The sequence below is a fragment of the Halichoeres trimaculatus genome, unplaced genomic scaffold (genome assembly GCF_033239565.1).
Source record: "Halichoeres trimaculatus isolate MK-OKI-2021-1 unplaced genomic scaffold, fHalTri1.1 fHalTri1_scaffold_9, whole genome shotgun sequence".
Classification (NCBI taxonomy): domain Eukaryota; kingdom Metazoa; phylum Chordata; class Actinopteri; order Labriformes; family Labridae; genus Halichoeres; species Halichoeres trimaculatus.
The window spans coordinates 19,101,693-19,115,171 of NW_027437188.1; the positions used below are offsets into that span (position 1 = coordinate 19,101,693).

General features: G+C 38.5%; 1 protein-coding gene across 1 annotated transcript in view; it reads left to right on the forward strand.

Annotated features, from left to right (window-relative positions):
* pdgfd (platelet derived growth factor d) overlaps window positions 1–13,479 on the forward strand; it is a 70,219-nt gene that overhangs the window by 37,434 nt on the left and 19,306 nt on the right. Inside the window, exons 3-4 of the mRNA XM_074678801.1 lie at window positions 1,698–1,875; window positions 11,595–11,654. Coding sequence (XP_074534902.1) covers window positions 1,698–1,875; window positions 11,595–11,654 — 238 coding nt within the window. The remainder of the gene's footprint in view (window positions 1–1,697; window positions 1,876–11,594; window positions 11,655–13,479) is intronic.

Consider the following 13,479-nt stretch of genomic DNA (forward strand, 5'->3'; position numbering starts at 1 on the left):
ACTCAGCCGTCTTTGCAAGCACTTGGCTGAAAAGACAATTGGGAGAAGACAAGGGAGGAGATGGGGAGAAAGGATTTGGAAGGAGGCAGGGAGAAGGACAAAGTAACTTTGCACCGTTTATTTTCACATTGGCTTTGTGTGTATGCTGGTACTTTTGTTTGAATTTGTTTTATTGATGATATTGGACTTAGGCACTGAAAAAAAACATTGAAGTCATCACATTACTCTTAATCGAGAGTACCTGTGAAGTACAAGGACAGGATTAATGACTGATTTGGTAGAGTAGTTATTTTTATAATGCAGTTCATTGATGAAGTTTCAGTCTTTTAACTTATTAGTCATATCAGAACCGTAGACTTTGTGACGCATGGACTTCGACTGATTAAAGTCAGCTATCTGTTTCTGATGCAGAGTTTTGAAGCCTTTTACCACTGGGAGCAATATTAAAAATGCTGAACTCAACCTAACTTTGGTCGACCTACACGCAAAGTGGTGGAGTTTAGGCAGGCTTTGAGCCTCATCACTTGCTGCTTCAACATGCCCACCTTTCAGTAGAGAGTACAGATGCCCTTATCGATTCTGCTTATCGATCTGATTCATTATCGATTGCTTAATCAATTTCTATTGTGAATTTTCTTGGTACAAAAAGTAGCTTTACAGGTTTTCTGTGTCAACAACATTTAATTGAGTTTATACAGTAAGTAAATAAAATGTAATCTATCCCTTAGTCTGGATATTTCTGAGCATAATTATACAGAAACAGGTAAAAATTGCACACAATGTGATGTTGATGTACTGTGTTGTAATATATTAATAATTAAAGTAGGCCATCTAGTGTCTCAAAGTGGTTATAGCAATGATTTAAGTTGTTTGGAAGCTTTCCGTAGTTATGAAGTCAGCCATGAGCCTTTCAACTGCCTGTTAGCTTTTGACATTTGAAATTCTCAGTATTTTTTACAAAGAGTTGATGTGATATGTTTCTGTGACGAAAGTTGAAATTCTATTCTGAAGCTGAAGTCATACTGATGTGTGCTAACTGCTAGCATATCAATGCAGTTTCTCATATATGTTAGCATCAAGCTTGTGCTTTTTTGTTGTTTTGGTAAATAAGGTGATTTATACCATTTCAAATGAATTTATTATGAATCTCCTGAGAGAGAGTAATGTACATTTCTATATGAAGTCAGTTCTTCAGTAAAACTTCAAGCTGAAAATCCTGAATCAGAGTTTTCTTGGGAAATGTTATCCAACTGCTAAGCTAGTTGACGTAAGGCCCGGCGGCTCCGGCACAATGTAAAGAACTGATAAGGGAATCGTTAAGCACAAAGGCTAAGGATATCGATGGATTAAAACATATCTTATTGATTCTCAACAGGAGCCAGTTTTTGATTCCCATCCCTACCTTTCAGTCAGGTCATTGTGACTTTTAATATCTTCTTACCACAGAGTGATATGAAAACTTCTCCCTTACTCTGAATGTGTTGTTGGGATTGTTTACAGCAGGCTGTTAACACTTTTCTCTTATTATTGAAATATTTTGGTTAAAATACATAAAGAGCTGCAAAAATAAGATCCACCTTTCACTCATGAGGAGAGGCACAAAAACATCCATCCATTTATGACAAATTCAAGCTTTTTCTATTTTCTTGAAACAGTAAAAGTCCTCAGTCTGTATCCTCCTCTCCTTCTCTCTCCAGGTATGACTTTGTGGAGGTAGAGGACCAATCGGAGACCAGCACTATAATTTGGGGTCGCTGGTGTGGGCAGAAGGCTCCGCCCAGTCTAAACTCCAAAACCAACACGCTTAGAGTCACCTTCAAGTCTGATGACTACTTTGTTGCAAAGCCAGGATTCAAAGTCTACTATTCACTGCTGGTGAGCACTTCACTCCAACAAATACACAAGTTCATGACGTTTTTAAAGAAGTGGCTCAAGGTGTTTGTTATTTTTCTGTAACACTGGGTTAGATAAAATGCTTCTTCACTCTTGTACCTCCACTTGGCCATAAAAGTGAGGGATGGAGTGATAAAAACAGAGGAAAAGATGGAAAAAGATCGAAGATGGATGAGAAGTGGGATCTTGCAACACTGATGGTAAAATGCCAAAATATATTAGCTAACTTTTCTTTTCTCACACAACCACTCGACAGCAGAGGAGAGACAGACTTTTGGGGGATGAGGGGAGGATAAAGGATGAGAAAAGGGTCTCTTAAAGGCTGTCAAAGGAACAGATAAGAAGATTAGCTTTGTCATTCTGTCAGGGAGGGGAAAGAAGAAAGTGAGAGACTCTGATTCTAAGATGTTCTCCCACCCTATAATCATAAGGGAAAAGGAAGAGCTGCAGAGAGACAGAGAGCGTTTAAACATGTCCCATGGATTGATCTTTCATGAGTGCAGAAGAGAAAAAGGGGAAGAGACACAGTGTCACAGACACACAGTTGAACAAGAGGCTTTGCTTTGTGTCTGAGAACAAGAAGACAAAAAAAGTGGTTAGAGCACAGACGGGGTTAAGGGCAGGACAGAGAGAGAGAGATGCTGTGTTTGTGTGAATCTCTTTGTTTTCTTACACATGACTTTACAGCCACTGTGAAAATATGTACACTGCTCTCATTACAGTTTGTACTAAAAGCTCTTACAAAGCATCAACCAAGGCTCATTTTATCACACTGAAATCTAAGCAGAAAGATTGCTTTTGTTTCTGACAGTAGAAAACGCTGCTTTTATTCTGTTTTTTCTTAGTCCTCAAGAGAAAATTAAAACAGTTCAGAAGGTCACGACACCCAGTCTTGTGTACAGAGCGAAATGTCAAATTAATTTTATCCTTATATTGAGAGAAATGTGCATAATAGTAGTAAGTACTATAACACGGTAACAGCCTTCAACCATTAAAAAAAACATTAGGTTTCTGTCAATTCGACAGCTGAGCTGAGCTGAATTCTTGGAGATTAATAAATTCAAATGAACAATCACCATAATAATCATGTAATGGATATGATCTCACTAAGAAATAAATACTTGTGATCCAACTGAACCCAGCTGATTTGGCCATTGGTTTAAAGCTTAAGTTATGAAGCAACCTGATATTAAAGTAAATACTGCAGTGTAACTAATAAGCAAATAAGATCGGAACAAATCGACTGCCTACTTCTACAGAGTTATTCTATGTGCCAATCACCACTGCCTTAAGGAAGGTATCAGATGAATGTTGTTACATTAAGCACCGTTTTTGTCACTTTTTATCTGGCAGGTATTCACAATGAGTAAACTGTTTGAACTGTTCAGAGAAAAAAAGAAACATCACCATCTTTCTGTCCACAGGGCAGAGCTTTGCAAACCGAAAGTTTAACTCAGAAGCTTTACAACACATACAAAGAACTTTAACTTTAACTTGTGTTTCTCCCAGAAGACAAATGGCTAACACTTTCCTGTCGTTGATCTTTTTTCTTTACAAACAGTTGTCTTGTCCTGCTCCTTCTTTCACACCACTCTCTGAGTTTCTTGTAAGCAGCAGCTCTGTTGTTCTTTATGCCGTTTACCAATTGGCTGTGCTTTTGTGGCATTAATGAGAGAATGTTACAGCTCTTTTAGCAGATGTTTTCGTCATAAGTACCACACGAGAAAGGGTCTAGACATGGGAGATCAAAATGAGTAAGTGCAAAATAAACAGCTCCATGTCTGAATGGAGCAAAGTACAGACAGGCAGTGCACAGGGTGTGTATTGTGGCCTTCTTACAAGCAATTAAATCATCTGGCGTCGATAATTTTTTCAAGTTTTTCTCAAAACACAAAAACTGAGTCATATGTCATACAGAGTTGTTTTAGGCAAAAAATGTATATATATTTCATCAAAAAAGACTTGAGCAATTATTTTTCAGAAGGTGACAATATTGAAGCAGATTTCAACACCAGCATCATCATTAGCATTAAATGTGGGGGTTCTTTATGAAATAACAGGGTCTGTTGAAGTAAAAATTTAAGATTAGGACTTTAGCCTTAAAAATTAAACTGTTAAAAAAGGTCTGAGTTGCTTGTGTACAGGCGTGAGTATTTAAAAAGATGTGTGTAATAGCCACTGAAAAATGCTTTAAATGGCAATGTAAATGTGTAAAATCCCCACAGTTAGCTCATCTTGTAAAACTGATAAACGATCTTGTGAGTGTTATTTATTTTAGTATTACTGATGACGAGTTAGCTGGGTTAGTGTGTTAAAAGAATTAAAATGTTAAAGCTAGTTGCAAAGTTTTATTGAACTTCAGAAAGGACACTTGACGTTCTGCTTTTCTGTGTGTCTCTGTGCGTGAGATCTACTGTACGGCCAACGTAGTTGAGCACCTTATCAGTTTCTTTAGGTTTTCTCAGAGGTCCCATATTATGCAATAATCACTTTATTACGTTTTTTCGTGAAAATTGTTGGTCTTTGGCTTTCCTCCCAGCCCACAAAATGTGATATTTAATGACAAAACCTGTACTTAGTAATGCATGTGAATGCAAAATCCTGACCTAAAATGAAACCTCCTCCCCGCCCACTCCCACAAGCTTCCCATCTCGGCAGAAGACAAGACTAAGTGGCTAGAGTTCATTTATCAAGGAAACGTGCCAGCTACACTCAGTAAAAACATACATGTGTGCTAGTCACACATGTGACTGGCCAACTGCTTTACCAACTTTGGACAGTAAAACAGAGGGCTAGTGTATAGACTGGTCCTGAATCCAGGCCCATTACCAACCATCCACCAACAAACCTCAGACCCTGGAAATGTGAGTATTTTAAATGCTGTGTGCTGTGGAGCAGATGTAAGAACTTTTCCTCAGTGTCCCCCCTGTCTCTGTGTTAGCTTCAGGATGCTAACTTTAGCTGCGGTTAGCCCGTTGTTTTAGCCTGTAATGTTACGGTAAACGAGCTTCGCTGTATTCTAAACATTGTGCACTCAGAGCTCGTGGCGCCGCTCTCAGTGACACGGAAGAGCGGGGCGGCATCAGTGGTGACTCATTTGCATATGAAGGTCACGCCCACTAAATCAGAGCGTTCAGAGGGGAGAGATCAGAGGGGCTATGAGAGCCTGGAAACAATGCTGCTGTGCTTGATTTATTGGCTTTTTGGACCAAAACATGTAACTACCATTTCATGAAGACATCAATGATCCATATTAAACTGCAGAAAAGGAGCAGAATACGGGACCTTTAAGCACAAGGACTGAATTTGTATCTATTGGACGCAGATAAAATGAATGAAGATCCTGATGTCCCAGGTTTATGGCACAGGCAAAACTAATTAACAGCTTTATGACAAAGAGGGCTTTCACAAACATTAACATGTTTTACCTGTTTTTAATAACCTCAACCAAATCCAGAGGAGAGCAACCTCGCCACATTTAGCCAGTCATCCTGTCAACAAAGTTAAAGTACCTCAATGCATAACTCTCTAATCTAATTTCTCTCTCTCTAATCTCTTTCAGGTTCTCACTGATTTTCTCTGTTTTTGTGTTTCTCTCCTCTGGTCAAATAATCACCCCTCTGTACATTTTAAACCAAATCTACCTCTTGGGGCTCATCTTATATAATCTATTTTCTCTATTTTTTAAAGAACTCCTGTGTCTTGGTGTGTTTTTTGTCTCTGCATTTTTCACACATTGACACAAACAGGCACTTGCACACATTCCCTTCAGCTAGACCAGAGCTGTGTGTGCAGCTTAATTTAGCAGGTCTAATTTGTTCTCTCCAGACCTGTCTAACAGATAAGAGGGAGGAAGAGAGGAGGCAGAGAGAGGGAAGGAGGAGGGGGGAAGATGCAGAGAGTGAGAACGAGGAGACGCAGCATTGGAAGGAGAGAACAGGTGTCTGAGATGGTATCAGCGTGTCAGCTAATGACTAAAACAACCTGAGCTGAGAGAGGCAGAGGGGAACAGAGGCATTTGAGAGGTAGTGAAAGTGGACTGAGGTTGACTGACTAAAAGGAACACCATGAGGTTAGGTGAAACAGTGCAAGTGAGGGAGTGAAAGGGAAGAAGAGAGAATAGCAACAAGACCAAATGACTTTTATTACTACTGCAGCAAATCTCAAAGTCAGTTTAGGTACAAGCAGTAAACTTTGGGTCTAAGAAATCAAGCTAATGCTAAAGACCTGGAGAGACTTTCAATTTAAAGCCCCATAAAAAAGCCACTATCAACAGCTAACATGTTGATGCCTAATATAAAGAAAAGTTTTAATTTTAAAATATATATTGTCTACATCTTTGATGATTGTTACTCCAAAATGTAAAAACTGACCCAAAATTTAATATATTTTTGCCCAAATATATCAACTTGTTTTATTTTGGGTTGGTTATAACATTTTGGGTTCTATGACATTTTTTTAATTACATTTTGGCTCAGCACTTTTGCTACATTATTGACCAGTTATTTCATTTCAAGCTTGCCAGAGCCTGAACTTACCTAAACTGTAATAAAATAAGTTTACATTAAAATAATATAACAAAAGTGGTGAGCCTGAAATTTAATTGTAACAAATGTAATAAAAACCAAAAATGTATTAAAAACCAAAAATCTAACAAGTTGTTACCATAGACTGTATATAGAGTGGACAGCGTGGCTCTGCCATTTATCGCAGTTTTGAAGCTAAAATACCCCCGTCACAGGTGCAGTCCTTGGCAGCAATTGCAGCCAGAGTCTGCACAGTAGAGACGAGGGATTCTGGGAGAATCTGAGTGGAGCTGGGTGACAAAAATAATAATTATTTTTTTCCTTTCGAGAGTCTAATCACGTATTGACTCTACCTCCTGACGTATTTTACAATCCTCAAAAAAAATACAAGAGAACAGCAGCTGTCAATCATCGTTAAACGTAACGTAAAGCCTTGTTTGTAACCTCATATAACTAATGAAAATAAAACTTTTCAGAAAAAAAGAGGACTTGAATACAAGACAGCCAAATGATATCTTCAAATCACCACAGCAATCGGACTTGAGAAACATTGTTACGAGGAGTATCAATTTTTTAAAGTTTTACCACAGCCCATCTGGAATAGCTGAAAAGACAGATTTTCTAGCCTATAATGCAGCCAGCCACCAGGGGGAGCAGTTTTTGTGGAGACCTTACTACGAGCCAAGCAAGCGGACGTCCTTTTTTTTTTTTTTTTTTTACAGTCTATGGTTTATCCATTTGGGCCAAAAGATGTGAAATTTGGTTGGATTATTACATTTTGAATTTTATTGCAATTTTTATCTACATTTCAGGCTCAGCACTTCTGTAACATTTTGAGTCAGTTACTAACTTTTGGGTTTTATTACATTTTTTTAAATTACATTTTGGGTTGTTGTTATGTTATGGGCTCTAGCAAGCCTCTGAGTAGTTTGAGTTACTATTGCAGTTCTCATTCCTCTGGTTAGAGCCACTTAATGTGCCTTTGTGTACTTTGACAGCCATGAGATGCTATAAAGAGGTTAGCTACGATTAAACTTTGGAAACTGGCATCTTCAAGCCTGTCTTTGAGATTGATTCAATAAAGACATTGAAAAGTCTGTATTTACTTGTCACCTTTTGAAACCTTTTGGATAAACCTGTTTAACACCAGCTGTAGTCAGTTTATAGATGAGCAGGCATGATCAGTTGTGTAGAAACTCCACAGAAACCTGACAGCTTTACCATTTCAACTCATGGCAGAAAACATGAGAAATAGCTGTTGCATTTTTCTGATGGAAAATCAATTTAACCACTGAGTGATCAGTGGCTGAGCAATCATTGATTGATATGGATGAGGAAGCAGTGTCAGTAATAACCATAGCATCTGCCAGGAATCATTGATAATTATGCTCTCCGTGTTCTCTTCTGCACAGTCATTATGGAGGGTAACGGCTAATTATAGTGGACATTACCAAACGGCAGAAACTGAGCCAATGATGCTCTTATACAGTGCAGAAGCATGAAGCCATCATGTGGTAATGTACTGAAATTTATTTGGATGTTAACAGTGAAGATGAGGTGAAGTAAGGCTGACTATATCACAGTTTTCCATGACTTCCTGCATGAGAAACAACTTTAGGAAAGCTTTAATAGATTGTGACCTAAAATGACATTACATCTGATATTAAAGTAGAGCTCCATCCTCCTGCAATGTAACAAAAGCCAAGCATCTACAGGCAAAACTCCAGTCAAACAGAGACCTTGCTCATTATTCATGTCACTGTTTTTCTTCCAAAATTATCATTCTTTGATCCCTTTGTAAATCTTGTTTTCAGCGGGTGAGCTTCCTCATCTGCAGTGCAGGCTTACATGAAGTAATGAGTGCTTTTGATTGCATAAGATTAACATTTAAGGAGTTATTTGGTTATAAAGATTCAAAAAACACTCTTTGAATACACAGCCTAGCCTTGTCAGACTTCAGAACCCAAAGATCTTTAGTTGTTTCCAATATAGATTATACTGCCTGACATCAAACAAGCGCTAGTATTGTATTTTGAGTGGGTAGTCCTGCTAAGCCAGGTACTGCAGGGAAAGACTTATGTTCTTGAAATTTGATCCAAGTTTGTTCCCAGAAACCCATTCTGACTCAAGTATGTGCTTCCCAGACATAGGGCCTCGTGCATTTTCTGAGGGATGACAGAAAATGAAAAAACAAACTCATGAGCAAGTCAATCTGAGTGTGATTGTGCAGGGTGATAGACAACAGCAATCATGTACACTCAAAATCTAAGTTTTTACTATGTCAGAATTATTTTAGCAAGTGATTCTGTCCTGGAGTTTTTGGTGTAGTTAGTCTAACTGGGTTTGAGTGCAAACTACTGCTGCTGAGACCAAATATCTCAGTAATCAATAACAAAAGCCAAGGAGCCTTTTTTCTGCTTTTCTGCTTAACATTGAATCAACTTCAATTCAGACAAGGTGAGACAGCATAAATCCAGCCTTCTGATTTATCTACGGAATTAAATGTCCCAGCATTTCAAGGAGGTAACTGGGCATCTGGAGAGGAAACAAACAAGGAAGTGCTCTGGCCTTCCTCACCAAACACCACACACTTAATCTTCAACTGTTCCTGTGTCCACCGGTACAAAATGGAGGTCAAAGAGGCCAGCCCCCTGGTGTCCCCTCTGCTGGACTGCTACAGTAAATAAGACTGTGTTTCCCCATCACTGTTGAACATAGCTGTACCAGTCCTAGATTGTACTAGAAGGTGTATCATAAAACAAATGATCTAAGAACTAGCTCTTGTTAGCAACCCCAAACAGACTGATGTTCATGTGGCGTGTACCAAATGCTAACAGTCCAACCGCAGACATCTGATTATACGTCTTTCTTTTTAAAATTCTCCATGCCTGTTGCAAAGTTCTTAAATGCCCCATATTATGTTCCTTTTCTCCAGTTTAATATGGATAATTGATGTCTTCAGGAAATATCTATCGTAACATTACAGCCTAAAACAACAGGCTAACCGCAGCTAAAGTTAGCATCCTGAAGCTAACACAGAAACAGGGGGGGCTACTGAGGAAAAGCTCTTACATCTACTCCACAGCACACAGCATTTAAAATACTCACATTTCCAGGGTCAGAGGTTTGTTGGTGGATGGTTGGTAATGCGCCTCGATTCAGGACCAGTCTATTTGCTAGCCCTCTGTTGTACTGTCCAAAGTTGGAAAAGCAGTCGGCCGTGAAGTGACTAGCACACACATGCGCAGTTTTATTGAGTGTAGCTGGAACGTTTCCTTGATAAATGAACTCTAGCCACTTAGTCTTGTCTTCTTCTGAGATGGGGAACTTGTGCATGGAACTATGTGGCTGTTTACAGCCAAAAACAAAGCAGTGATGGCTCTTCAGCTTTGGCATTCTCCTCCCCACTGCTGGAGAGATTTCTTGCTGACGTCTGCAAATCCCCAAAATCCAAACAGCTTGTTTTAGGTCAGGATTTTGCATTCACAAGCACTACTAAGTACAGGTTTGTCATTAAATATCACAATTTGTGGGCTGGGAGGAAAGCCAAAGACCCACAAATTTCACTAAAAGACTTAATAAAGTGATTTTTGTAAAATATGGGACCTTAAATAAATATTTTTACAGATTTATTTATTTATCTATTGTAATCTAGATACTCATATTTGTTTTGAATTTGAAATGTATCCTGTGTAAATAAACTTTGCTCAGATAATCTTAGATTAGCTGGGTGACTTAGAAATCAATTGATCGTGATATTAAAGCACACTGTCCTACAAAAATAAGTTCTGTACGGTTTATACATTTTCATCTGTTTCTGGCACCACAGAACTTAAATAAGCTAAATAAAGTAAAGCATGGGTTGCAATTCACTTCAAAGGTTGTTGCAGATTATACGTGATTTAGGCTGTGAATACACTGAGGCCGATTATGACCTGATTTTTGAGCCGTGTTACTGTTTTTGAAGTCAGGCCAAACTTCAGCTCCATCATTTCCACTGTTTATCATGCAGCTTGCACGGGTGTACAGAGGCTAATCGAGGCCTGATCGGAAGCTTCTGATCAGTCAACAGTAAGCTCTTGCATTTTGTTTTATGATTGCACCCGTGCAAAATGGCAGGCAATTTTTAAAAAAGCGTTAAAACAACGTACCACATTCCAATGTGGACAGGAAATAAGAAAGCCAAGCTGGTTGGGCTTCTGATGAAGTTCTTCACGCTCAGAAGATTTCAATCCCTGAAGTATAATCTTATTCTTGTCTCTTGAGATTCTTCCAACCCTATCAAGTGGCCCAGATGTTCTTCACCTTAAAAGGAAATGAGACAAGGAATCTGTAAACATGCATTTACCACACACACTTACAGGAAACCTTCTGACCTCATTCACAGCTGGCTTGGGTGTGTCAGTACATTCACTCAAAGGCCACATGCAAGAATTCTGTTAACAAAAACCTTTGCGTACCGGCACACTTTGATGTCAACTCTATTACATTACACACACCAAGACAGAGTGAGCGCACTGTGTCTTTGAAGTGTGGTTGAGACAGATTAACTGCTCCATATTGACCGGAGATGGTATTTAAGACTCTTGAAGAGGGATTCAATAGCCAGGGAGGTTTTATGTGTGTAGTAAAGAAGGTGATGCCAGAGACAGTGAGTGTGCGTGTGTGTGAATGAGAAACACAAAGAATGTGAGCGTGTGTGCCAGATATGCCAGCCTGATGAATTTTTAACCCCTTAACATGCTTTGACCGGAGTCTGATGCTCACACACTCGCACACATGAAAAGACATACTGTGATCAGCTTCATTGGGAATTCTTATGGGATTTTTTTCTTACATGCCTACAGTTCATCAGTAAGACAGGCAGGCTCTAGGATATGTTAGATGAACTTTGATGAAAAAGGTTTCAAAAAGGAAGATATGTGTAGTTTTAAAATAGCAAAGGCAATGGACAGTAAGAATCTGTCTTGTGCTCTAGGTCATTTTTTCATTACTCAATGAATGTTGTAAGCACCTATGATCAAATGTAGGAACATGCTAATCGTAAAAACCAACAGTAAAGGTAAACTTAATTCAGGTTTCATCGGGGACAAATTTCTTTTCACCTCCCAGCCTCTTTTTCTTCTGTAAGGTATTCAATGCAAGATTGAGTATCTGTGCTCTCTGTTCCTACAGTACGACTCTCCCCTGCCTGCATCCAACACCAACTGGGAGGCTGTCACTATGCCAATGATGGTGAGTCACTCACACAGCTACACTCTCGTTATAACCCTCTAACACAGTCTGTTGCTGTGGATTCAAGTTTCTGTTTTATTGACAGTGAACTCAAACTCATGTTTAAACTTTCCAATATTTTTGACAACTTTCTAAACTTTTAATCTATTTTGGCTTAAAAGTTGTTCATTTCAGCCTACGGAGGCCAACTGCCTGCCAACTGCACTAACAAGCCAACGGGCTTTAGTAACATCATAAAACTGAAGAGAGGACATGTCCATTCTCATAACAAAAGGGTAACTTGGCAATAAGGTGATGCATTTTCATTAGAAAACTGTAAGCTCTCTGCAGTGCTGTTTGACTCCAGTACCAGTCCGATGTTTATTTGTTGCTTTAAATTCTCTCAGTAAACTACATTAACTCGACTTAAGCAGTACAGAGAAAGTGTTTATCTCTGTGTGCTGTGATTTATGGGCCTGATGTGAGGCTCAAACTGATAGGCTTCAGATTGTAAGACTTCTACACAGAGGCATGAAAATCGCGTATTAGGGTTCAGAAGAGTTGTTAAATGACTGCTGTGAACTATTATGTATATTTTTTAAATGTTTGCATGAATACACAAGACGAGAGCTGTTTTAGGTATTCTTCACCTATAAGACTAAGACTGACTGAATCATCACAGGCAGCCATGATTGCAGGATGTGCCTGCAATATTTTGTCAAAGCTTTGTCTTTTATGGGCTATAGAAGCAAACAGGACCATTAACTTTGAGTTTGAGTGTTTATATATTAATACTTTCATCTTTTCTGAAATCAGACAAGTAACAGCACTTTGATGAAACAGCCTGTTTGAACATAGTGTGTAGAAAATGCTTGCCACATGTGGTATATTTGACTGTTAAAAGGTAGGAAGAGATCTTTTTGGTCGTGAAATAAGTACATGTTTACAAAAACAAAATCAGCAAAGAGATATCTGTGTCCAAAAAACTGACTTGCACAACAACAACAACAAAACAAAATCCCTTAAAGAAGTCTTAACACCAAACTCAGTAAATTCAAAGTTTTTCTCTATATTAACAGTACCCAAACTTTTCTCTCCTCTCAGCCCAAGAGTTGACTCTTCACGCTCAAGCGAACTAATCTGCTGCTTGCTGGAGCAGCTCTTGCAATAATTAAAAAGAGGGAGAGAAGAAAAATTCTGTGTCTATTCTCATAACAACAAGGTATCTGCAAAGTATGAAAAGCTCATACAAGGAATGTAACTATTCTTCCAGAGGTTGGATCAGGACCCAGCACTGAAGTGATGACAAAATTAAGTGAAGCCCAGGTTAAAGGAATAATAGACCCAAATGAGATTACAACGAGAAACGATAACTTGCAGTTTTCACATAGTCAGTGTATTCAGTTCTAAATGTAAGTGAAAAGTTGTTTTTAACCCCTTGATGCCTGTTATAGTGAATTTGCTCTGTACCCTGTCAGGTCTTGGCGCAGCTGAGGTGACCTTTCCATCCCACTACTGCCTATTGATTCATATTCTTCATGTACCAGGGATCAAATCAAATGCACTATGTGTCAGTATATTGGTCAGAGGGTAAACTCGTTATAGCTATGTGAATCCTATAGCTAATTTATATTTATTGTATGTGCTATATTTAGACTTACATTCTCCAAATCTCCACTCAGTTTAGCACTGGTAAGAATGCATATATATATATATATATATATATATATAATTTTCAATTAATTTACGCAGCAAGGGGTTAAATACGTCTTTATAAAATTATGCTGAATCCCTGGTTGTTATTGGTTAAAACCCCTTAACAATGGTTATTAGCTCTAAATAGCAA